Consider the following 27,503-nt stretch of genomic DNA (forward strand, 5'->3'; position numbering starts at 1 on the left):
TTCATCGACTAGATTAGTCGACAGTTGCACGAGCGCTATTGGTTAGATTTGCAGCGAATGAACGACGTTCCAAATTGGATTCGGTGTGTTCTACATAGTTTTGTCACCTGAGCGGTTTTCAACCCGCTCAACCGGTTTTTCCCCTACGTTTCTCGCTGCCGGTTCGAACCCCACACTGGGCACGTCATTTGCCGGCTTTCGAGTTCTCCCTAAACCGGGACATTACTTGCCTGGCAAGCGCTCTGTGGGGCGGTCACACAAAGCAGACAACTGGATTGTCGCAAGCGGATTCATTCCTAAGTGCTTAAAAATGAGCTCCTTAATTTTGCTTTTTTTTTTTCTTCTGAGCTTCCTCTCACAAGCCCTAACGCAATTTCTGCTCCCCACCGTTACTTCCTCTTGTCGGCGGCAACGTACTGCAGCTGCAGGCGCTTATCGCATCAGCTGGCACATGAGCGAAATGGACATACGTTGCTCTACATACCTCTAGCATTATATTGTTTTTAAATACAATTTTCAAGTACAATGCCAACTCTTGAGATCGTTTCATAAGTACACTTTTGTTTTCTGCCAATTTGCGATTCGGCAGGGAGACAAACACCTTTTTACGCTAGACCATGCGAAAACTGAAGAAAGGATTTGCGAAAGATTGCTAGCAGCAACTATTCCATCCGGCAACCCAAAATGATATAACAGCTGAATCAGATAGCGGGATATCCAATTCGCTAGTCAATGTATACTCAATTCTCAGCCAGAAAACTCGAGGCGCGTTCAACGCGCGAGATCGCCAAGCTGACTGAAACGTCAACCGCCGGAACAAAAAAAAAAAAAAAAGAAACCCAGAACCACGCATAAATAAAGCATGCACTGATGGATCCCAACGTTCTTTAGATTCATCCAGCAGAGAAGTCGATACCTTGCGCACCGCGGCGCCTGTGTTCCATGAGAGGTAAAGGCCCTCAATTAATGAGAGGGCGCATTCCGCAGGCAGTAAAAAATCTTATCGTCATGCATGTGGCCATGACCTCAACGGACCGAGTGGTGCGCACATATTGTCACACAAGGAAAACGTAACGAATTCGTAGCCGCGTTTGGAAGCCGGGCGAACTGTTGCGTTAATTCGGCGGCTCTTGGGGTTAGGTTAGGTTAGGTTCATGCCGCCGATATTATTGAATGGTTGTATCCCACAGTTGAGACGTTGGCGCAAACAAGCCGATTGAACGAGTCGTCTGCAATGCCTTTTAACGCGTGGCGCAAACTTTGTCAGACTCAAACGAGAGATCGTTAACCTTGCGGCAAAGGGCCAGCACGTCCCAAATGTAAGTGGCGTATGGCTCGAGTAGACGTGTGAGCTCGAGTCGCCAAGTTGCTTTTCTTTTTGTTTCTTTGACACGATTCTAGACCCTAACCATTCCCAGTACCTTTGTGCATCCATATGTAATGGTAGCCGTGTTACAAAGGCAACTACTGCGCTTTTTTTGTCACACTGTGTGCAGAGTGGTGGCACAGTAGCTCACTGTAGCCTCGTACTGGCTGTGTCGGTCCTTCTTGGTTCGGCTGCACCGAGACAATGCCTTCCCCTGCCGGAGATCGTGCCAGCAGCCAGCCATTCACGCGGATGAGCAAGCTGTTGTAGATAAGCTGAAAAAAAAATTCGCCGACGATTGCCACACTCCTTGATGCGAAATTTTACCGCAGCACTATACGCGTTTTCATTTCGCGATATATGGGCTAGCTCTGCCAATGTGTCTCGCGCGGCATCTCGCAAATTGAGCGAGGTGAGGAGCGACTGCCTCGCCATTCTGGAGATCGCGAGAGGCAGCGCGTGGGTGACGCGTGGGGGCGATTCACAGCAGCCACCGATGACAGACCTCCCCGACGATGCGCGCTACTCTGGCGCCATTTCGTAGCGACCATGCCACACTGCGCTTTCCTGCTCAGGCTTTCGACATACCCTCCCTCCGCCTCACTGATTCTAAAGCCCCTTAAACTTCGTAAAGTGGTGCCACGCTTTGAAGAATGCCGCCTCCTCCTCGCGCGCACTGGCCGAGGCCGACGCCGCGTCGCTAATGCCAATAGCATCACGTGAGCCCTCGCGCCGTGCATCAGCGCCATTTTTGCTCGAGAAGCGTCGACGGAGTGGCGAGGAGCGCATGTTGGCGCCGTTGCTACGCTCGAGCAATGTAGGCGGCGCCACGGTCGAGGAGGGAGCGTGAAAGAGAGGAGAAACGAGGAGGAGGGAAGGCAGAGGAGGAGAGTGTCACTACTTTACGAAGTTTAAGGGGTTTTAACTATTTCCGCCTCCCCCCTCCTCTCCGCCTTCCTCCTCGCGTCTTTCATCCTCCGCTGCGCTCGTTCGCTTAGTTACGCCGACGCTGCGCCCGAAGCCCAAACCACACGTACGCTCGCGAGCTCGCGTCTATACGCGCCTGCCGTGCCTCGCGAGGAATGGTGCTTTGCATCCACAAGGACGCGCGACAGCGCGCGCTCACTGGGATCACTCGTAGAACCCTTGGAATGCGCCACTTCGCCCTTTGTTACTGACAAGTGTTTCAAAATGCCTCGACATCTACAAACGTAATTGTTATATATTTAGAGCTGTTATATCAGCACAAAAAGGACAGATTAAGCATTTTCTTGCATTATATAAACTTGTTTTACTGAGTGTTGAATGTACAGCGCCGTAGCTGCGTAGCAACTCAAGCGAGCGAGGAGAGGAGCTGTCACCGAGTTGCGCCGCGTCTAGACGCGTACGTGCCGCACCGCACTGTCCGCGCATGCGCGGGCGCGCGTCCTGAAGCGCGTGGTCTGGGCTTAAGCGCTGCGCTCTAAAACGACGATCCGTCCACCATCTTTTTTTGCGGTGCAGTCTGCTGTTAGTGTGTGCGCGCAGCGGAAATCATTTTGTTTGTATTTACACCTCCCTTTAACTAACAGTACGGCCACATTGGAGTCTCCAGTGCATACAGCACCCCGCGTACACTTGTAAGGAACTCTGCATCCTCTCGGTAATCAGAGACAGACGCGCGACGGACCATGTATGCCCACGCTTGCCCGCGGCGCAGGGCGTAAGTCATCCGAACGCATGGCGGCCACGTGCCCGGCGGCAGCCGCTTCCGCTTGCAAAGCGATGCCCGCCGACGCCGCAGCGCGTGCGGGCGGCCGAGAGGCGTCGAGTTCGCGGCGGCGTCGTCGGCGAACTCGAGAAGCGCCGCCCAGCTGCTGCTGCTGCTGCTTACTCGCACCGCACCTATCGCCTCTGGCGCCACACGGTGCAAGCGCTTTCAACGTGACCGCGAAACCACCTCGGAATAGGGCCGCTTGGTTCGTCGTGGTGTAACAAAGCACACCGCCGGTGACACGAGAGAATTGAGTACACCAGTGAGCATCACCGGGTAATCATCGGGTCACTCTTACTTGCTCGCTGTGACTCACTGTTACGCGACAAAACAAATAAATAAGTAAACAAATGAGCAGTGTTACGGTAGAACTCACTCTCGTGACGACTGTCGACGGTGACGTAAACAGTAGTTCCGAGCGACGTAGCGACGGGCGATATTCCTGAAGTCACGCTTATTTAAACAGGTGTATAGTTAGTAATTCTGACTTTTCGTTGCTTCGACTATAATGCGACACACACGTAATCCGATATCGTCCCACTTTGCGATGGCACTCGCTTGCCTAGGTCGCCGCCCACGAGCATGGAGGTATGACGACTCTTCACATTCCAGTAAAAGCCCTTCTACTAAGGCGAGTAGCTTCCTTCGGCGCTTCAGTCAGTTTTCTTTCCTTCTATGTAACCGTTTTCGAAGGCCGATCTCGCGAAGGCAGTGCAACCTAACAAGGCGTGTCGAAAGCCCTAGCTTCGACGAGAGAACAAAGCGAGAAACTGAAGCGCTAGGCACGCCGCGAGATGTTTTAAAACGCTATACTTTGGTACGATATAATAATAGCATGCCCGTCATCGTGGCCCCCAGTGGTTAGATTGGCCTGCTGACCGGGAAAACAGAGGTTCCATCCCACCATCGGTCGCGCATTTCTTTAGAGCATTATAGGCCGTTTGGATGCATCTATACAACAGAAAACTCGAGGTGTGTATCGCATGAACGCGAGAACGACACATTGTGCGCGATATCGCAACTTTGTAAGGAAACGCGACGTCTTGAAAAGTAACGTCAGTAATGCGAAACAGGCTTTTGAAAGCGTTTGACTATTTTCTTACATTGACCCTCATCGTCCCGACAGTGCCTCTGCGCGATTTTCTTGTTTTCTTGTCGGCGCGCATTCACGCACGCACGCACGCACGCACACACACACACACGCGCGCACACACACACACACACACACACACACACACACACACACACACACACACACACACACACACACACACACACACACACACACACACACACACACACACACGTTCACATCGGGGCCTCTCCCGCTCTCGATATACAAGCGCGTCGGAGCTGCCTCGGCCTATCTAATCGTTATGGAACAATGTCGGTCGAAAGAGTGGAGCGCCGCAAGTGTGTACGCAATATCGGATTGCAACCTCACCTATTCACGATGACGCCGCCCCTTCGAGTTCGTCGGCTTCGTGGATAGGCATGATAGGTGCTCGCCAAGCGACCACTCGGCTCACCAATCTACTAAAATCCCCAAGTAGATACTTTTGGATGTTAGTCGGCTGGTGAGCCGAGTGGTCGCTTGCGAGCACGTATCATGCCTATCCGCGAAGCGGACGAACTCGAAGGGGCGTCGTCATAGTGAATAGGTATGTGTATTATATATATATATATATATATATATATATATATGCCCTGTACGTATGTGCGTATGTATGTATGTATGTATGTATGTATGTATGTATGTATGTATGTATGTATGTATGTATGTCCACAATTCGTGCATGACTGGGGTAGTTGGAGAAGTATGGGAGAGGTCTTTGTTCTGCAGTGGGCGTAACCAGGCTGATGATGATGATGTATGTATGTATGTACGCATGTACATACATACATACATACACACATACATACATACACACACACACACACACACACACACACACACACACACACACACACACACACGCACGCACCCACACACACTGGGTGCGTCCCATCAAATCCAAGTGTACACATCTTCGAAATGCCCGTAGCATAATACAGAGCGTTTTAGCGAACACTTTCAAAAATTCTTAAAGGGTTGCTTGTGGCAGATAGCACAATTCTAATTCATTAGGTGGTCTACTCGAAGCGGTGGACACTACTTGCAAAAATAAAACAAAATGCGCAATCGACTAATTAACAAATAATCGCCAATTAACTTTTTAACTAATTTCATTGTGGCGAATATTGCAATTTACAAATTCTAGCCGTGGAGTTACAAGGCTGGTGCTTTCAGAACGTTTTCTCAGGATGACACCAGTTTCGAGACATTAATTGCCGAACTTTGCGGGGAAATGCATTGGCGTTCCAGTTACACTTTCTTAACAAAACCTTGTTTTATGCATTCAAGCACAAAAGTAAAGGTAACATGTACAGATTGTGGATACAGAAAACAAGAAAGTCCTACACCCTTTCTCTCTTTTTCTTTTTCCAAAGACTGTATCCCTTCTTCGGTGAAGTCTACCTTAGTTGCAAGGAAGTCACCAGTCTGTCGTTAACGCGCGGCCCATTTTTATCGGCACCTAGCAAACAAAGCCGGCATGGCTATACACGCGGTCACAAACCTGTAAGGTGGGAGAGATAAGCGCGCACTTTCCTACGCCAACAAAACATCGGAGAGCTCCGCGCGAACCCTTTGCGTGTCTTTGCCGCATGTGTCACGCGTATCACTTCTTCGTTCGAGCGATACGGAGAGCTTGCACGCTCCTACTTTGCACACAAAAATATTAAATTACGTGCCAAAACCACTTTCCGATCATGAGGGACGCCGTAGTAGTGGAGGACTTCGGAAATTTCGACCACCTGGGGTTCATTAACGTACACCTAAATCTAAGTACACGGGTGTTTTCGCACCCATAGAAACGCGGCCGCCGCGGCCGGGATTCGATCCCGCGACGTCGTGCTCAGCAGCCCAACACCATAGCCACTAAGCAACCACGGCGTGTTACCTTACGTACAGTAAGGTAGAAAATGAAACGACAGAGCAAAACGAAATATTAATTATGCAATCAAGAATCAAGAAGAACTCGCCAAACCTCGACGACTAATCAGTAACAAGCTTTTTCGTTCAGCTTTTGACGCAGCATTTACACAGGATGCGCGTACCGCCTTTGCTGTCGACGCGAAAATAAAACCGCTCCGCTTCAGCCGCAGTTTAATGAGAGGCGTGCGTGAGGTCGATTGGAATAAATGCCATCTCATTAATGAGGCGGGTTTAGATGAATGCGACAACAAGCGTGAAGCTTTTTTTTTTTACACATCAACGTAACTACTACTACGCGACAGTATTTGAGACTGTCGCATTCCACTGTGCCCTAAACAAGCTATAGAGCCACCGTTTCCGGCGATACTGGTTCCGCCGGTGAGAGGAGGGGAGAGAACACGATGGCAGCCTTCTCTCTCTCTCCCTTCCAATGCGACACGCCAGCGCTTACACACATCGCACGAGACGACTTACACCAACTCGAACTACATAAGATGTCGCATCGATGCGATTCGCCTTCCTTGCGGATTACCGCCGTTTACACGAACGCGATGCGGTGCGCCACTTGGTCGCGTTCACATAGACGCCGCGCTAACACGGGTCACTCGAAGGACCTCGCGAGCATTTTTCTTTTTACGGCCAAGCTGCACGGGTGGTTTTCGTAACTGAAAGCACGATGTTTTTCGTGTGGTGGCGACGGCGGCAACGTGATCGGTATAGCGGAGGCGCGGCATGGCCTCCGAGATCGCGATCTCGGAGGCCATGGGCACAAGTGCGTTGTAAACAGCGGAGCCGGCGCTGCATGCAAGGACACGCGTCGGATACAGCGGAGAGCACAAGTCTCAAGCCCGGATATAGTGAAGTGTTCGAAAATACTCGCGTATTTGCGAATGGACTGCACCTAGCTCATCTAGTAGCGTGCCTGTAATAAAGTTACGGGCAGACATCGGGCAGTGGCAAACCAGACTTCCTAGCACTTCCGAAGTGCGCGAGAACTCAAATTACATAGCTTCGTTGTCTTTCGCGTAAGAGTTGCTAGGATTTGCATAAATCTGCGGATCTTTTGTCCATTTGTTTGCACACCGCTTCCTCCTCAAGGTCCGTGGGTGCAAGAAAATGAATGAATGAATGAATGAATGAATGAATGAATGAATGAATGAATGAATGAATGAATGAAATCGTTCGGAGAGCTAACCGGAAGTGTCAGCAATACTGCCAACGTATATAAGAGTCCACACTGTTCTCGCTCTGGGCGTGGTCGTAAAGAAGGGGTGAACGAGGCACGGCCTCTGTAACCTAATCTGTAACCAAAGCCTAGTATAAACAAGCGCGTTCTCGCTTAGCTGAAAACGCCCGCCGACGTCATTCAGTGCTCAAATTACGCGTTGTTCCTGTGGCAGTGGTTGAAAACTGCACGTTGGGCTCTCGGATTGTGCAACAGTAGCTTAACGCATGAATCAACGACCCAACAAACGTTGTTTGCCATCCGCGAGCCCCCGAAAGGCAATTCATAAGCTAAAGTGATTCTTAGTAGCGCAGTCCGTCTCCCTGCCTTTCCCTTATGACTTCCTTCTTAGTAGCGCAGTTGGCGTCAAAAATTTACGTACCGCGCGGAATGTTCAGAAAAAGCTGCACATTTCCACATCCTCCGATACACACAGCCAGATACTCGAAACTGAGGCATGTTACTGTAGTAATGTGTCCGAACAACCGCGTTCAGCAGTTCATCTAGTTGCGGTCATAAATTTCTTTAAAAATCAACGCTCTCTGAGATCCCGCGGTCCACAAACTTTTGACGCCTACTGCACATTGTTGTGAAATTGGGGGTCCGAGTAAGCATACCATGGCTACTGCCATGCCAGATGCTGGGCGAAAGAGAGGTCCAGAGCGACGTCCTATACTGTGAGAAAATTAAGTTTTGCGTACAAAATTTACACGTTTGGTGTTCACAAGAAGGCTGCTTGGTCACTGGAACACACGACATGTCGAAGAGCCTCTACATGTCCGAGCACTCTACACTAAAGGGCTTACGCGACACTCAAGGTCCTCTTTGCGGCAGTCGGTTGCCCTCTTTCGCTCGACGAGGGAATTCCATGTCCTCGTTCGCAAAATGCCACCCATGGAGTGGCACCACTGCTCCGCGCTCTCGCCTCTGCTGTCCCGACCTTCGAAACCGCCGACGATACAATGAAGAGGCAACTTCTCGTGAAACAGGGGTCGATGCAGTTCCCACGGGAGTCGTCGGCGCTCCAAGCTTGTAGCGATTTCAAGAATCTCGGGTGTTTGCAGTCGCCACCGCTTCACCCCGAATGGAAGCTTCTTTCTTTGCCGTTTGTAGAGAGACAGCGTGATGCAGTGCACTTTGGGGTGCCAGAAAACGTTTCGTTTGTCAGCTCTAGGTCGTCGAACAGACAGAGAAGTGACGTATGCGCGTCGTCTTATCTTGAGGTTACGCTGGTATCGTCGCGAGCTCTTTGGCGTCAAAAAAAGACTACGAAGCGAAGCTGGCATCCTAAAATTGTGTGCTTGCCGGTGAAGCACCTTTCGTCGAGGCGGAACGCGCCAGGCATGACAAAATGCAGCGGTAAATAAGCAATACAGCAGATGACACGCGAGTGGCGCTAGCGAAGAAATAGGAGAGGGAGGAAATAGCTCTTGAATTAAAAAAAAAAAAAGAAATGATCCGGTAATTCGACCCCGCAACTCGGCGGACATTTGAGCTTCGTGAATGCGACACCTTTCTAGCAGTGTACAGACGCGTGGGGGTGCTTGTGTTACTGACCTAAAAGATATCGAGTGCACGACGCTTGGGCAAACATTGCAAAAGGAAATTAAACGTATAGTAGCTTTTAGAGGACGCTTCTTACGTTCATATAAAGGAATAGAGAGGGAATTGAACTCAATGGAAACAGGGCCCGTACATACACAAAAAGCTCTCATGCTATAGTTACTCCTATGAAGAAAGAAAACTCCAGTGAATACTGACGCTGGGCACACTATCGGCGAAGGAGGCCGGCCTGTGGCAAAGATCCCATAAGAACGAACAGCTTTGCGAATTCGGCCCCAGAGATCAAAAATCAAAACAAACACGCACGCACGAACTAGTGCCCCAATTAAAATTTCTTCAGTACAAACTTTGGAACGGGAGGAGTATACGCGCTGGGATGGTGGCCTAGTTAGCGCTTGACGAATTAGGTCACGATCACACGGACGCTCCTCTCTTTCCTAGAAACTGTGCGACGTATAGTATACCAACTTCATGTTCGCCCCAATCTAATCATGCTTTAACATATATATTCGCCGGAGTACAAATGACGTGGTCGCTTTTGACGCACCCCACACGACGTAGACGTAGGTACGTACGATTGTATAACAAGCACGTTGCTGATGACGTCACAATCCACGTTTCCCTCGCTTACGTTCGTCCGCAACCTACAACGCAACAACCGTCATCTATAAAAGTTCGCTTCGAACGGTCGACGTAGATGTGCCTTTGCTTGCCGTACGATGCGTCTCCGACGTGGTTGTCGGCGTGCTGCTGTAGTCACACGATCGTACGCTCCCGACCCCCCCCCCCCCCCACACACACACACACAAATTTACGCAAACACGTTGGTTCATCTGGTAACGGTTTTCGGAACCCCAAACAACGATATATTAGCCAGGTATACCTGCAAAATTTCTTCGCATAACGGCGATTCCCACAGAGCATGGGATCTGCAAAATTTTACGCTTTTAAAGTAAATTTTGGGTTGGGCGTTTTCTTAGCCTCTAATACGGTTATTGTTCCCAGCGAGGCAAATCTCTGCCGAATGTTTGCCTTTGAAGGCAACAAGTACTTGTATTTACACAGCCACTTGCCACTTGCACAGATCACTTGCGGGCTGACTTCATGAGATAAATGTTTTGAATTAAGAAACAGAGTTCAAGTGATCAATTGCCATGTGGTCGAACGGGGCAGTTCTCATGCTGGAGCCAATGTTATTGACAATGAGACCTCTTTCGTCGAGGCAATTCTGTCTGGGTCCCGACGAAGACGAGGTCCCCTGGTCGAAACGTTGGCTTCAGCCTGGCACGTCTCTTGTTCTACCACCACTGTTGGGTCACTGCATGCTTATTACTTTTGCACACAAACAAGCGAAAAGCCCGGCAGACACGCGATTCAGCACGCTTGCAGAAACGATTCGACGCGCCTCGCGTTCGCTATTTCCGATCTTCTGCGGTTTTGGTAACCTTTCTTTCAACCATGCCGCTAAATAAATTGCGCCAATCTTCGGTATAAGTCACTCTCCGTCGAGATGGTCGCACCATCGAAATTGAAATCAAGAGCGTTCGTATTGTATAATTAATTGCAACTTTGTGCTAAAATGTACCTTTTTTCACCTATGCTGAAAGGGAAACACACCACACTCCCAAGTTCATTCGTGCTTCCCTTACGTTTCAAGTTCAAATAAGTGGAGTCGGTTCTTCTCTGGCGATTCAAATCCGCTTCCTCTAAACTCAAAAGCTATATCGTCTCGCAATGCCTCGACTTGCATACCGCAATGACCAGCCGTGCTTTGTTACGATTTTTGATCTTTTCCAATTGAAGCGATGTACCTAAACAACACTTTACGTTCCGACTACTTAGCGTGGCAACTTACTCGTAAAAAAAAAAAGGAGAGAGAAAAACGGAGGTTGCGATTAAGTGCTTCGTTCTACGAATGATGCGATTCAGTGTACTTGGAGCAAGTAGTGAAGAGCTTTTGTATTACTGTCGATATTACCATCGATAGCGCGCCATCAATAATACTATTGAGAGCGCACTGTTGATATCTATAATACTATACTGCGAGCACTACCGCTAATGCAAAATCATGCGACATACCTCACGTAGACATTGCAACATTAACTTGGCGACGTTCCCCTGCTCTTAAATGAGTGAACTCGAGTTACTGTGTTCTTTTTTTCCATTTATCGCAATATCTCTGCTATCACTAGCCAAGAATGATAAAACTATCGATCGCTTTGTCAAATAAGCGAACAGCCGCAGTCATATCGATAGTACTACCATAGGTAGTTTTATAGCGAAATATCGCAATTCTATATGATAGCGCTATCGATATATCGGCGGTCTTTTTTTCTTCGCTAAAGAATTTATTGTTGGACTGGTTGGCCTTGCATTGCCGATGCATACCGCAAAAAAAAAAAAAAAAGACGGCGCCTTTGTCTTCCCTTCCTGTTTGCGTTGTATTTTTGCTGCGCTCGCTTTTTTTTATCGATACTTCAAAAAAAAAAAAAAGAGGGAACTAGCGATAATATCGACAGTTTTGCGACACTACTTGTGGCACAAAGTGATACAGCGACAGCCACGGGTCAAACCGTTTATATTAGCGTTCCAACGGCACGCGAACACGTCACCCGCAGTTCCAATGTTTGGCCAAACGCATCCGCAACTACACCGCAGTTTCACTCACTCAGCGCCCCACCGGCGCCGTATAATGGAAGAGACGTGGGTTATGCGTAAACAAGTGAACGCTCGGAGATGTTTTTGCCGCAAAGTTTGATTTCCGGTTTTCTTTTTTACTTTCTTTCTTTCGTCCCCGGGCATTTTCGACAATGCTCACGACGACAGGCAAAAGGCGACCAAGCACGGCCTCTACCCTTCGTGCTGCACTTATTTAGAACAGCGACCCGTCAATAGGGACGACGCATCCCAAAAGAAAAATTGGCGTTGTCAGGCAACTGGCGCTGTTCGCAACCTAAGAGCAAGGAATAAGTTTTGAGCATGTGAAGTCAAAGTCGATTATTTCGGGGGCGAGCACTCGCGGTTTCCACACGAGACCTCCGCGCATGCAGCTCCCGAAACACCAAATTTCGCTTTCGCTTTTATTAACCCTCCGGAGAGTTCTCGTTAATTAATTAACCGCACCTCACGAGCGCGGGGACAAGGCCAGGACGCGCCCAACGACTCACCTTTTTCATGGTCTCGTCGTCGACGATGGGCTCGGGCTCGGCCCAGTCGACGGCCACCTCGTAGCCTCCCCACAGGGTCATCTTGCCCGGGATCATGCGTCGGCGGGCCACCGCGGCCGCCTTGTGGTCCGCGTACTCGACGAAGGCGAAGCCGCGGTTGCGCGTCTTGTCCGCCACGTTGGGGTACAGGATCACGTCCACCACGCCCTCGGTGACGCGCCGCATCTCCTCGAGCACGTCCTCGCGGCTCTTGTCGCGCGGCAAGCCGCCCACGAAGAGGCGGCAGTTGTCCAGCGACTCGCACACGCCCACCCGGCGGCCTCGCCGGATCTCCCGCTCGTCGAGGTCGCGCACGGCGACCCGGGCCTCGCGCCGCGACGAGTACGTGGCGAACGCGTAGCCCCGGTTCGAGCCGGCGAAGTCCATCATGAGCCGCACCTCGTACAGCCGGCCGGCCCGCTCCAGGAAGGGCACCAGCTCGTCCTCGTACAAGTCCCGGGGCAGCTTGCCGACGAACACCTCGCAGCCCTTCGGGGGCGGCTCGCCCTGCCAGAAGGGCGGCGGCCCGAAGCGCCGCTGTCCGTTGTCCTGGACCATGGGGTATCCCGTTCGGTCCATGAGCGTCAGGAGACGCCTCTCCCTCGGCGGGAGGACCGAGACGGGCTTCCTGGTGGACGCGGCGTCGGCGGCGCAGGAGGCCGAAGACGAGGACCTGGAAGAGGAGCCCTGCGATCCGCCTGCTCTCTCGTGGCCGGCCGCAACGGAGCTGGTTCGGCCGTCACCCTGCGTCGGATCGCGAATCCCGGACTCCGGCATAGCCCCGGGATGAGGGTAGTAGCAGCCGTCGGCGTAGTAGTAGTGCAACGGCGACCCGACGAGCTGGTGCTGGGAAGCGCCTCGCCGTCTTCTGTGGCCGGGCTGCTGCCGGTTGTTGTAGCCGCGCTCGCCGGACCCCCTGCAAACGTTGCAGGGTAGTACGTGACTTCTCTGTCTTTTTTTTTCTTTCTGTTAGCGGATGTGACGACTCGGAGGTAAACGGGCCGCGGATTTCACGAACGGCGAGCTCGGCTCGCCCGTCTGAAGCATTTCTTTAGATCGCTAAACCGGCAAAGTCCATTCCACTCGCAGCTGTGGTCGCGCGCTTCACTCAGCACTGCATGCGACGCGAGGGGAAAAAAAATAGGTGAGCTACGCGCCCCGAGTCGCGTGCGTGCGATATTACACCGTGGACGTCTACAACCGCTCTGCGTCAAAGGTCCGCCGGCCGGCCAGCGGTATCGCCGCTGGCTTACCCTCCGTCGCGATGTGCGTACAGTTACGTCTCCGTTCCCTTTCCCACGTGCCCTTCCCCCCTTCGCCATCCGATACACTAGCCCGCCCTTGCTCGCGTACGCAAACGCTTGGGGCGTGTGTGTGTGTGTGTGTGTGTGTAAGCGGGTGCGGGGAGTAGTGGAGGAGGGGGAGCACTGAGACTTTGTCCCCTCCGCCGCTGCCGCTACGCAACGCTACAGCCACCCACGCACACGGCTGGCGAGGGAGTCAACACGAGGAGGAGGGACGGTGAAAGGAGAAAGACTACGGAGGAACGAGCGCGATGCGCGCCGAGAGGTGGGTGGGATTCTTTACTAACCTGCGGCCACCGATAAGCGGCCGCGGTCGCAGAGATAAAACAGTTTAGACAAAGGAGCCTGGAAAAAGGACGTGGCACGGGAGGAGGAAAGAGAGAGGACGCGCGGGGCACACGGAAGGGAGGAGTGCGCGGAGATCGGAGATATTGCGTTGACACGTCGTCGTTTGATGTCGAGCCGTATCTCGCTCGCTGTAGTGTCCGCGTTGCCTCTCACTAAACGTTCCGGTCCCTTCGCTCTTATCTCCGCGAAAACACGTAAGCCTTCGATGCAACGCGCTACAGATCGAACTAGCTGCGGCACGTATGTGCGCATTTTTCACATACTCAGCCACCCATGCAAGTTGGTCCGACGGTTGGTTTCGAATCCTGTTCCCTCAGCACATCAGCCCGATGCGCGACCCAGTGACCCAGGTAGGCGGGAAAACGGTTACATACATACATACATACATACATACATACATACATACATACATACATACATACATACATACATACATACATCAGAAAGTGTGTTAAGTACCCCGAGAAATGCTAGCGCATTAAAAGAAAGGGCGGCAACGGAACCAGAGACTACCACCGAACGGTTGGTTTCGAACCCTCTATAACCTCTGCACAGCAGCCCGATGCGGTACCCATTCGAACACGGACCACTCAGTGACCAATATTGGCGGGAAAGCAGATAGATAGATAGATAGATAGATAGATAGATAGATAGATAGATAGATAGATAGATAGATAGATAGATAGATAGATAGATAGATAGATAGATAGATAGATAGATAGATAATGTTCACATAGCTAAGTGCATGAGCACAGCAGGCGCGTCTCCTGACTTCGAGGCCAATCCCTACATGCGACTTTTCGCGGATTCTTGTAGATTTAGAAACCGACCTGCCCCCCCCCCCCCCTCCTTCTTCCCACAAGAGCGTCAACCGTTCAGCGGGAGCGTTACAGTATGTGTTATACAATAGCCTTCGTTACAGTTCGCAGAGCAAGCATGACCTCGGAAAAAAAAAAGAAACCTTGCGTTTTAGAAATGTGTCGTCCCTGCCTCACCGTGGGTTGCCTATAGCAAATACAGTTGCTTTATAGCAAACATGCCTGTTGTCACTCGAGCAATGGTTGGTGCTTAAACTTTTTTTGCGGCTTTCTCTCTGCCCGCCGCCTGGTCGCAAGTGCCGGCTGGAGCTACGGCAATGCGCTTCACGTAGGCGGTAATGATGGTGATGACGATGATGACAATGATGATTTATTGCCATCCCCTTTGAAACTGGGCGGTGACAGTCACCTAGCCTGCTTGAGTTAAAAAGATTTGCTACTGACCCTTTTCGCGAAACAGCTTGCTCTAGAGAAACGAGATGGCGCTTTCGGCGGCGCGCCACACGTTGCCTCAGCGAAAGCGCACGAATACGAAACCATTACCTCTTCTGCCCAGCTTCTGTGCGATCAGCTGTCGGAAATGGAACTGGATTTTCGCTAGCCCACTGTGTTCCATTCATGCTGCAAAATATGAAGCGGTGAATTGAAGAGGTGTGCAGTAGGTGGCTGCAAAAATTATGACTGGCATATTAAGGAATGGAATTGAATGTGTTTGTCCAAGTTCACGGACCGCTGCTACATAAGCACTGCCCGTGTTGCCGGCTCTTCGAGTTGCACGGCTTCCCTTGTGGATAAAAAAGAATTCACTCATCCGCCAGCGTTATAATTGTCGAGCTATAACCTCCTAGGAAAAGGCTTCAAACCCGGACCATCTGCGCGAGTGAGTACCACTCGCTATACGATGGCAAAGGGAGTACTGCCGCTTCTTAATTGGCATATAGTCAGTTTCTCGCACGTTATCTACATACACACAAACACACACACACACACACCAACTCACACGCAAACTGACGCTCTCTATCGCTAACGTATCAATAATAAGTGAACGGGCGCACGCTTGAATCAATGCGTCGAATCATGGGTGACGGCGGCTATACCGGCAGCATACTAATGTTCGAAGCTGAACTGCCTGAACGTTTCGTAACGGTCCACACAGTAAGCGAGTGACCAGCGATAATACGTATTTGTTACAAGCTATTACAGCGTACATATAGCATCTACGTTATACAAGCCTTGTGCCCTGCAAGAACAAATCTATCGCAACTGAGCCCACCCACGAGCGATCAGGCAGAAAATAAACAACCAGATATAGTCACCGCCCGGGGAACTTCACTGAGTAAGAAACTTGACAAGCCGCTGCTTAAATGTATTCGATGAATAAACAACGAAGAGATAAGCACACTGATACTGATTCAATTCATAAACAGAAAATTAGGATAGCTTGGAGAACATTTTTATCCCCACTTTTATTTCAAGCACCTTATACACTGCTCGCGCCGTTTGGACAAAGCGTAACGAGCTCCGATGGCGCTTACATGTGCTTTGAGGCTGTAGCCTAAGCTTCGCGTGTCGTCCACTCAGTTGCCGTCTGCGATATCTGCCGAAACATAGGTTTGCATAGCCGCACCGACATCAGGTACATCCATTGTAAACACAGAGGCAACGGAGGCAGCTGAAGCAAACAATGGACGCGGCACCACGTGACCAAACATGGCAGCGCCCACGGCATCGCCGTGAAAAGGGTCAATACATGTTTTTCATTCTAGCATTTTTGTATACCTCTCCTTAAGCTTTCTTCTTCTCTTCCACCGCTACTTATTAACGGATCCGGTCGTATCAATCTCTTTCCTGTTTTTTTTTTCCCCCACTCATACTCGAAAGTTCTCTTGCTTATCTCGACTGCTGACCGGCTGATGCTTCCTTCCACTTTAAATCCAACCGCTCCGGGAAGGTGTACGTTCCGTACGGGTCTCACAGGGTGAATCCCTTCGCATTCCACTAGGATGTGCTGAGTGGTCTCCGGGTTTTTGCGTCAGCGTACGCATGCCCCATCATGTTGCATCACGTGGAGAAAGACACAAGCCCCACCAACCTAGTCGTCTGTTGCAAAGCCGGGCGATTAATTCATGCTAGAGAAAAAGAAAATCACACGTGCTTTACACTTTACGTACTGCTCAATAAACTTTTGTTTGCAAAAAATCGCACACAAATGTTGCGGTAATTGTTAAGAGCTGCAAAAGGAGTGGTTATGTAGACATTACTTGACGGCTTTAGGTATTCGCATTCATTATTGAGACACACTGTAAAATAATTTACACCCTAAAATGTGAAAAAGGGTGTAAATGTGTCTATAACTCACACCCTTAGGGTGTCCGTTTACGCCCTCTTTCACTTTTAAGGGTGCAAATTATTTTACACTGCAGTGTTTCTAATGGTAAGGTATAACACCGAACGCAAACAAAATCCCAGTGGTACATGGTCCGTCGGCGCTGCGGCACATAATTTTAGAATTCGCTGTCACCGGCCTAGGAAAACGGCGAGATATAGGCTGCACTATCATCGGGACCGCCCTACCGAGGCAGCATGATTCCACGCCCGCCGGCTCGTTTGCAGAGAAAAAAGAAAAAAGAAAGAGAAGTGGCTATATTCAGAGAAGACTGCTTCACACTGCCGCCGCCCTCTGGATTGGCGCATAAATCCGCCCCTGTCTTATTACGCCTCGACGTTTTGTATGGACGCCCGAGTATCGCTTCTCGCTTGGCCTTAAATAAAGTTTTTTTTTTTTTCTTCCTTCTCGCTCTAAGGTCACCAAAGCGGAAGCGCAACTGGCCTTGCGCGCACTTACGTTACTGCCGGGGTAAAAGTTCGCAGAACACGTTGCGAGACCAACCTCCGGCGTCTGTCAACGACGCCTGCAACGTCAGCAACAGGAGTTTTTTTCCGCGAAGCAAGCTCCGCGCAAGGCAGCTGACCAGTCACGTGACACACGACCTTTAATTCATTATGATGGCAGCGCACGGTGCACTCAGGCCGCATCGGAATGCGGCCGCGCCCCGGCCGTAAGTCGAACCCGCGACTTCGCACTGCCACAGCAGCGCAGCCTCATAGCCAGTTTAGTCACCGCGGCGGGTGAAATATGGTGCAGTTGGTGCAAATAAGCGCTGAATCGTGACCATGCACTATGGTACTCGAACTCATTGATCTAGCCGCGGTTATTCGTTTCTGTTATAGCGTGGGCGTGCATGGTGATTTGTTTTAGCTGAAACAGAACGGACCTATTAAACATTTCCCGCAGCCGATGGCGTAATTGGCACATTAGCAAGATTACTTGGAGACGCGGACACTATACTATGTATACTTACGAATCTAGGTGTCATATCAGCTAACTATAACAAGCTTTCCCCGGTTAACTTTGCCAGCATTCGTTTTAGGGGCAGCGGATTTACTTGCTGCAGGCTAGTCGGTGAACGAAAAGTGACGTATAGAGCGAGAGATTCGGGGAAAAGGGAAAGCGACTGCCGTTATGTTGCGGATTAATGAATTTCAACAGGACGGAGCAGGACAGACAGGCCATCCGGCCTAAAAAACAGTAGCGGAGAGTGTAGCTCTGTGCCCTGCCGTCGCTTTTAATACAAAGTATTCGTTGGATTATCCGGGGAACCTTGCGCCAAGTAGGTAGCTTCCTGTAACGGCGCGCTTCGTTCAAGAAATAATTCGGGTATTTCATTAAAACAATTCAGGGGTCCGATAGTGGGCATCGCACCTCTGACGCCGAGCGCATCAGCCCGATGCTCCAATAGGCCCTTTTTCTTTTTCTTTTTCGATATTCCATTAATGTGTAACAAAACATAGACTTGCAAGTATAACACGTTCACACATACACCTGCCTGTATAAGGCTTGCTATATTCACTTATGGACTTGCAACTGTGTAAGGAGATATTTTTTTCTTTTTTCTTTATACATACTGCAACCCTTTAGAAAGGGTAAAGGGTTATCGCAGGAGGGTGATAAAGACATACATTGCGAAATACTCAATCAAAACGTAAAGACAATGCCACCAAACTGTCAATAGCAGCTACAAGGACCTAGCGTCACCGGCAACATATTCCCAACATTAGATTGCACGAAGGAAGAGGCTATGTTTCAATCTTTCGGTTCTGACATAAATCAGTGCAATGTACGGAGGGCAAACATTTCTAGTCGTAGAAGGTTTCGCAAATATGAAGGCATATGAACCAGTTCCTCTTAAGCCCCTTGGGTGTACGAGAAAGTCTCTGTTGTCAACGAAATGAGCGTTAACCGATCGTGTTTGGGAGTCAGCGTTTCGAATACCCATACAGTCACATGCTTATTCTTGCTTGTGCCAACGCCAACCGGTTCTTTAGAGACAACTGTCGCGTGCGAAGCGTCCCGCATAGCACGAGCCATAAACGCGCGCGTGCGTGCTATAGTTCGTGTCTGTCCTGTCGTCTCCTTTGCGCTTAACGTTTAGCGGTCATGGAAAACCAACGAGCCCGCTCTCAAATATTTGCTTAACATTTCATTTCTAGCTCCCATTCCTCGCATCCGACCTGCCACCGTGTTTCCCTTGCTTCGGAAGCGTGTGAGTTTCTCCGATCCTTGCCTCGTGGCAGTTAGCGCATTCAGACGCTGCGTTATGCCGGTGTCACGGTGCGCAGCGCACTTTCGATCACGATCGAGCCTGATCGAGATTCTCGACCGCGATTGGCTGACTATCGTAGCTTGAGCAAAGGAGCCAATAGCGACCGAAAAAATTCGATCTCGATCGGGACCGAAGGCGCGCCTTGCGACACCCGTATTAGACTGCACTGTCTTAGGGATCGGCCACCATTTCACTGGGAGACCCTTCCTCGCATTAGATCATTACCGCTACGAAGGCGTTGCTCGACGTTGTACCGCCTTCGGAATCGGACCAGAGGTCGTAACGAATTTATTCTCGGGCTTAAAAACAGAAAGAAAAAAAAAAGCCGTCGCACAACCGTCGTCGTAGATGTCGTCTTGGTTCTGCCCTCACATGCACGCTCGTGTCAAACAAAACTGTTTGCCTTCCATAAACACGACGGCTCATCTGCATGCAACTCTTCCAAGAATTCCAAACGATGCTAGATGGGTAGCCAGCTACCTGCAAAACGCTTCACCGAACATCTATTATCATTCTTTAAAACTAATGGTAGCGCTAAAAGGCACGAACACAAGGACGAGACGACACGAGGACGAGCGTTTCCTCGTCCTAGTGCCGTCTATTCACCGTGTGTTCGCCCCTTTTAGCGCTATACCATCAGCTTTAAAGAATGCGCTACCAACTAGCCCAGCACCAAGTTTTATTGGAGTTTAATTGAATCTGTTCCCACAGTGCGAGGAACATCTGCAAAGATTTCGCTTCGAAGGTTTTTCACGCGACGTCCGTCATGTCACGTTATATCGGCGGCGTCAGCTAATGGCGGTCTGAAAGAAATTGCTCACTTCGTTTCCACTACCAGCATAATAAAACAGCCAATTATTTCTTTACTACTACTACTACTACTACTACTACTACTACTACTACTACTACTACTACTACTGCCTTCCTGACTTTTAAATGAAATATTCGGCATTCGATTCGACATTCGAAGCCATATTTCTTAGGATATTCTTATTCGACAGAAGCAACCAAGACAGCGAGCCCCAAGCAACAATCCTTACCCGACGGTGCAACCCCGAAAATTGGCATTCACGTAATATCGCACTCAGTATGAGCTATATATATACAATGTGAAAGCGCGAAGCAAATTAAGACGGTCGCGCTTTGTAGCGCATACTGAGTGAGACAGTACAGCTGTGTAACTTGGACACAGTTATTAAATAAACACAGTTATTACAATAAACACAGTTATTCATCAGCTCAATCCAGGCTCTCACGATTAATTCGCCCCCCCCCCCCCCGCACTCACACACATTTACCGCCGTCTCGTCTCTGAAAAACCTCTCGTCTATCGTGTACACCTCTCGTTTCCTGACCTCGCCCTCACTTCGTTAGGCAAACGACCCACGGTGTCGCCGAAACCTCTTTAACCGCGCATTTGCTCAACTGTGCGCGACAAAGGACCCCCCCCCCCCCCCCCCACCTTCCGCCGGCGTCCCTCAGAAGAGCTATCGATGCATCTTTGGCCGACCGACTCACCCACCCAACACCAGAAGAAAAGCTCCCCGCCTAACCGCAGTTAATTATCGTTACGGGGTTGAAAGTTGCACCGCCGTACACGGAACGCAGCAAAGGACGGGGGAGCATGAGGCACCACGGGACTGATCGGCATCTGAAGGGTGACGGCTGAGGTGGTCGAACTTCCGGCCCCGAACGTGGGACGAAGCTGGCACGTAGTCTCGGCCTCGCGCGAGGAAGGGTGTGGTGCCGCAAAAAAAAAAAATAAAGGAAGGGAGAAAAGAAAGAAAAAGGAATACTCGTCTTCCCACAGCTGACGAGATTACCGCATTTGCGCCAACCTAAGCACCTTTCCTTAGACTAAGCCCACGTGCAGTTCCTCCGCCGACGCCAGCGCCTGTCACTGCGAATCTCCCTACCGAAGCAAGGTCAACTTTCACGGGTGCATACGCGCCCGTCCCACCCGCTTATCGCTTCGCTAGCTAATAAAACGAAGATTAGACATCCACACAAACGTAGCTAATTGCTGCAAACGAAACCCATGCGGGTTCCTCGACAGTAAAGCATCGCAGTTGAAGAAAAATTCCCCCTGATCCGGGACTCGGAACACGGGACCACCCACCGCCTCTCCGGGGCAGCCGCTCTACCATACGAGATAACCAGGCGGCTAGCAGGGGGCAGGGCGAAGTCGAATTTGTCAACAACTCGAAGCAAAGGCAAGAGTTTGACGCTTCGCTAGCTGCGCACCTCTCGCTCTGAAAAAAATTAATTGAATTATGGGGTTTTACGTGCCGAAAGCACTTTCTGATTATGAGGCACGCCGTAGTGGAGCATTCCGGAAATTTCGACCACCTGGGGTTCTTTAACGTGCACCTAAGTCTTAACACAAGGGTGTTTTCACATTTCGCCCCCATCGAAATGCGGCCGCCGTGGCCGGGATTCAATCCCGCCATCTTGTGCTCAGCAGCCCAACACCATAGCCACGAGCAACCACGGCGGGTGCCTCTCTCGCTCAGCACGTAGCCGATTCTTCATTTTCAATTCAAGCGAAAATGTCAACATTGGTCTCTCGAGCCAGCCTTTCAATAATGGAATTTGCCTTCGTCGAGGTAACATAATCAGTTCGTGGTATCATAATTGTAATCCGGACGTGGTATTAGCACGTAATGCCTCAGAATTTTCGAACGGCGTCGCCATACGGTCCTCTTTCGAGCAAGGAAGGAGTGGCTGGCACACACAGGCTCACACAAACATGTCGCCGAAGTGAGAGCACAATTGTTTTGTTTACCCCACAAGTCGCTTTCTTTATATTTTTTTTAATGCGTCAGCCTCGATTTCTATGCCTACCCAACGAGGAAACAAGTCCGTCCGTCCGTCACGTAAGACGATCGCTTTCGAGATAGAGCGAGCAGCAGCGAGCGAATTCACCTTCGTGCTGCCTCTCGCTTCAGCGCGAACTATAAGCGACGAGATCGCAGCGCACACGAAGCTATCAGCACTTGGCGGACTATGTCCCCATCGCAGATCGCTTTTCGAAACAGGGACCGAGCGGCCCCACCATACGCCGCCGGAGTACGGTTGATCACGGTTGACAACTGGCCACCGCAGATGGATAAGGGGGTAAAGAGCGATAACGGCTTATAATGATCGGGGCGTCATCAGCGCACCTGGTGTACGCCACCTGCAGTAGTTTGCTTGCGTCGTCGATTCAACTTGCGCCGCCGTCCGCAGCAGTTCCGCGTCGCCGCAGCGCTGTCGTTCATACTGGTAGGATCAAGTCTCGTAACACTGGTTATGACACCGGGCTGCGTGGAGATGAGCAAGTGGCACGTCCAATGCTTGCGCATACTTACAGACAACTCCCGGAGGAGTTCCTGCGTGATTTTTTTTACCTTATCGGGCAGTGTCTAGCTTCCACCATTCTGCTCTGTCTTCCTTTCCGCGGTCGCGCGAGTCCTATCCTTACACCCCGTGCGCGACCCGCACTGTCTACGAGATCGGCTGAATTCGCTACTAAGTCGAGGGCCTCTACAACGAAATAACGTGTATAACGAAGGGATAATAGTGTCCCGGTACTATTTTTAGCCGTGCGTTTTACGATTACTACAAAGAAGTGGAACATTTTTTTTTGGGGGGGGGGGGGAGGGGGGCTCCCAAACACTTTGTTACAAAGGCGTTCGACTTGTACTTTTTCCCAGACCACGGCCAGCTTTGTTCGCCGATTAACCGAGCAGACGCGCGCGTACTCCGCTGTGATTGGTTGGCTCATTCGGCAAGAGAACAGCCAGGCCGCAGCACCTACGGATATATGAAACCCGGCGAGGTTCGCAAAAACACTCTTTATTGGGCGAACCTGTGCAAAAGAAAAAGTGACGGCAGAACAATAGTTAACGAGCACCTGCGTCGATCGTCGAAATCTGATCTGCGGATCAGACGCGCGCATCGGCTGTTCCCACATGGCTCAACGAACATTCCAGCACCAACGAACATCGCTGGTGCTCGCGCAAGTTCTAGAATGTACACCACTATTCGGCGGCGCGTATGCAATCGATTGCACAAGGATCGGCGACAGACAGAACCTGCAATAACATTGGGGCAACTTCTCGCGCTTAGCGATAACCTCTAACCTATAGAATATTTTTTTTAACATGCGGCAACCTGAAAATGGAAAAGGAAGTACGCGTGCCGACATGCCTCTTTCAAATTTTTATTGTCGTCGGCTAAATATAGCGGGGAAGCTATATTTAAATAAAAACGGTAGCTCGGCGTCGCACACCCACACCTAAACCTCTTACACAAGAAGCACCCGACAAATTACACCGACACCTGCCCGTGGTGCGGCGCAAAACCCACGTTGGCCCACATAACGTGGGAATGCACGGCTCGGCCAAGCAATGTCAACTCACCTTTTCTAAGCGTCACGGACTTCGTACGGCAGTGGGAGGCACTACTCGCAAGCGATGATCAGGGGAGCCAATTGGCCCTCCTGGACCAAGCTCAGAGAGCCGCAAGAGCCAGTGGAGCCCTGGACTGAGGGCCCCACCCAACCTGCCATAGCTCCGATTAACTGAGCAATAAAGTTTTGTCTCTCTCTCTCTCTCTCTCTCGGCGTCGCACGGAATGATCACGCCCGACTATATGCATGACACGGCGCTCCACCACCCATGTTTTTTTTTCTTTTTTTTTCAGTGCAGCTGTTAGAACCTCGCTGGGGTCCTCAGCTTCGCCGAGCGTTCTTCCCCGGCGGCTGCTAGGGTGTCTCGATGTCCTCATCGCCCGCCGCTCCGTACAGAGTGGAGACAACCGCGGCGTCAACTACGGCGTCGGCCACGCGAATCGCGAGCACCGTAGTCAGCAGCACATGCCGTCGTAGACGCCTTTGGCGGACGCCGTAGGTACGGGTTGCCGGCGCTCGTGTCTCTTGTGTGCGGCTTGGCGCTACATTTACTGGCCTTCCCCAAGCTCTACGGGTCTCTGGTGTTTGCGACAGCAGAGCCACGCATAATTCTTCTCCGTTTTCTTTTTTTCTAATGCGCGACGCACTTGCACGAGGCGGCGCTATCTCCTGTTCCGCATTGGATGGTTTACCGAAGTCACAGGTGAGTGACGTTGCAGGGAGTGCGTTTTGCGTAGAGGCCTTGGTCAACACCACGTGGTGTTGCCCTGGTGCGTGTGACCGACTCGCGAAAACTCGGAGCGTAGCCTCCTCGAGAGGGTATAGGCGTGCGGCGTTTGGCTTCTGTAGAGTTACTGCATATGCTACCAAAGGTATGTGTAGAGTTGCTGTATATGCTACCTTTGGTAGCATATACCTTTGGTAGCATATACAGTAACTCTAGGCTTCTGTTTTCGGCGGCGCCCCCTGCAGACACGATTGTCAGCGCGTGATGTGTACGCTACGTTTATCTGTTTAAATACCTATGGCAAGACCTGGTAAGGGGCGCTAAAATATGCGCCCATATGTAGCTCTGCTCAACCCACTTACTAAGTTCAAGAGTGATACGTGACTTTCGTGAGCAGCACGACCGATGACAAATGAAACTCTTCACTATCTGCACCCTCTATTTGACTAAAGCCTTCACGGTGATGAGGCCGTCGGCAGAGCTGGCAACAAAATACCACTCCCCGAGTCACAAGGATGGCGGCATAGCTACGGTACGTGTCTTAGCGGTGTCAGTTAGTATGCAGAGGCCCGTGGCAGAGGCCCAGTCAAGCAACCAGACACTGCGAAAACGTAGTGCGCGTGCGTCATGCGATCCTTCTACGCTCTGTCGTACTTATAATACGCTGGCGAAAAAATAATAAAAAAAAGAAAGCATGCAGCGAAAGCGTCTTCATTATTACCCGTGATGTGATCAGTGCACGCATTAGTGCACTTAAGTGATCGCTCGTGCAACAGTTTACCTTCAAATGTGCTTAACAATACACGAGGTCATCGATGTCAAACCAGTCATATAAGCCCCCCCCCCCAAAAAAAAGAATACGCAATAAAACTCAACAATGCAAACAATGTAAAGAAGAGACGTTAATCATGGAAGTTAATCGACAAAGGTTGATCGTCCTGATACTCATGCCAAAGATTAAATATCTTCACCTAAAACACACACACGCGCGATCCAGGTGATCGACAATTGGTGATCGACCTCCGACCAGACTCCACAAAGAGCAGCGGCCACGTAAGGCCTGAAAACCCGAGCAACTGTGAAGTCTTGAAGGAGAACGACATCGAGAGAAAGGGCCAGCGTCCAGCCCACTTAATTACAGGTCCAGTGAATATATGGACTTCAGTTAAACATGCCCACGTAATTTACTGTGTGAGTGAACAGGAAGGATTGACCTCCGATGAACCCAGAAACGAAGCGGTCACATAAGTCTGAAGACCAGAACAGATGACGTTTGCACAAAATCCAGTCCAAAATCAGATAGCCAAAGAATAAATAAGAAGCGTCGGGACGGCATCCGGCGCTAACACTGCATATCACCACGACTCTTAACGGGCCAGCGTTAATCGAACGTCAGAATTGACTTCGAAGAACCTTAGCGGCTAGGCACATTCCCCGTATAAAAGTAGTTGATGAGACTAAACGGTAAATCTACTTGCTTAACATGTCGAACTCGATTCCGCACATCATGAGTTCTTGTTCCTCAAAATAAAGTTCTGTGTTCTCTCTCTCATATTTCCCACAAAAGTAACATTCGCCCATGAAAGTATGGAAAGAAGGATCGTCAGTGCAAACACATGTAACAATTAATTCAAAAGGTGGTATCTATTTATGACGCACCTCGAAGCAAGTCAGTAATCATTTCGCTTGAGAACAGACGGTAGCGAAATCAGCGCTTCGACACAGTCACTCATACAAGCGTCACGGAGGTAATCGGCAACATTAATCGTTACTGTAACTGTACACAGCTGAATCTTAAGTTTACATACACGCACATACGCCATACATACGATCTAAAATGGGCTGGGAAAACTCCGTCAAGCTGTCTAGTTTATCACTCCACCATAATTAAAAAAAGAAAAAACGAGCTTAACCGCGGAACGTCGCAAATCAACAGTCGCACTGACAAACAAAACCTGCACGTAGAATTCCTTCCAGTGTGCTTTCATTTCAAATGGCATGATTGTGTCAGGCAGTCGCGCCGCAGCAGCAGCCGGCTGTGGTTCCAGAATCGGACGACTGCGTAGTTTGCGGACAAGCCTTGGCGGTCCGTCCTGCTGCTCAATTTTACCGCCGCGCCTCGAGCTAACAGCGTTGCGGCATACGACGCTTCAGCAAGCTATTAAATGCCCATAGTTCAATGGTGGGGACTACAACTCGTAACGCCTGCTGATTGCAAGAAGTAAGAGATAAAAAAAACGTCACTACTCACCCCCGTTGCGAACGGTCCGGCGTGAAACTGCCCGGCAGCATGGCGCCAAAAACGAAGCGCACAAACGGATAACGGTAACACGGTGAGACAACTGCAATTACGTGCTGCCTGATGATCTAATTCAAATGATGAGCTTATAAGTCGCACTCAGATAAGCTTATGCGCAAGTTACGCTGCCGATAACAAACACATAACACTTGCTACAGGTCGTTGCAGGCCCACCAAATGCACAATGAGCGTTACAGCACGTCTGCAACGACTAGCGCTTGTTTTTTTCGCTTCACGCTCACAGATAGTAAAGAAAAGCACCGAAGTGACATTTTACTGCTTCTAACTAGAAAATGGAAACATTTCTTTTAGAAACGTAGCTGTTTATACAAATTTGGAAGTTGCGGTCCTATGGGAGCGGTTTATCGAATCACCGTTAGGGGCAGCACATGTACGCGACATACAAAGCCTGGAGCCCTGGGGACATACAGGAAATAATAAAATCAAAAGAGAATAGCTTTAGGATAACTTCAAGGCGCAGTCTGTTCGAGGCTAGATCAAAATGTTCGAGAACATATGCTTACAATGCGGGGAATAGCGCGAAAACCAGGGTATATTTTATTTTGCCAGCATGTCGCAGTAACAGTATATGTCCAGGTATATGAAAATAAATCTATTATGGCGTTTCAAAGGAGATACTCCTAACATCTATCTATATATTCATGTCCGCATGTTTTGTTTTTCGAATTCCGCGTAGCGATGGCACGTTCTACAGCGAAAAAAAAAAGGAAAAAGAACGCTGTGTTGAAATTACTATAACATTTTACGGTGGTGTGCCCCTTGATTGAACAACATACCTG

At 50.1% G+C, this 27,503-nt stretch overlaps 1 protein-coding gene across 2 annotated transcripts in view; it reads right to left on the minus strand.

The window, feature by feature from the left end:
* Window positions 1-26,926, minus strand: part of LOC142560331 (putative RNA-binding protein 46) — a 65,617-nt gene extending 38,691 nt beyond the window's left edge. The window contains exons 1-2 of one of the 2 annotated variants that reach the window (XM_075672333.1): window positions 26,656-26,926; window positions 12,112-13,066 (exon numbers count right to left, since the gene is read on the minus strand). In XM_075672333.1, coding sequence (XP_075528448.1) covers window positions 12,112-13,066; window positions 26,656-26,696 — 996 coding nt within the window. In that variant the 5' untranslated portion in view covers window positions 26,697-26,926. The remainder of the gene's footprint in view (window positions 1-12,111; window positions 13,067-26,655) is intronic. The other variant, XM_075672335.1, reaches the window with a different exon arrangement.
* Between the last annotated feature and the right edge of the window lie 577 nt (window positions 26,927-27,503).

Source organism: Dermacentor variabilis, chromosome 10, assembly GCF_050947875.1.
Source record: "Dermacentor variabilis isolate Ectoservices chromosome 10, ASM5094787v1, whole genome shotgun sequence".
NCBI classification, from domain to species: domain Eukaryota; kingdom Metazoa; phylum Arthropoda; class Arachnida; order Ixodida; family Ixodidae; genus Dermacentor; species Dermacentor variabilis.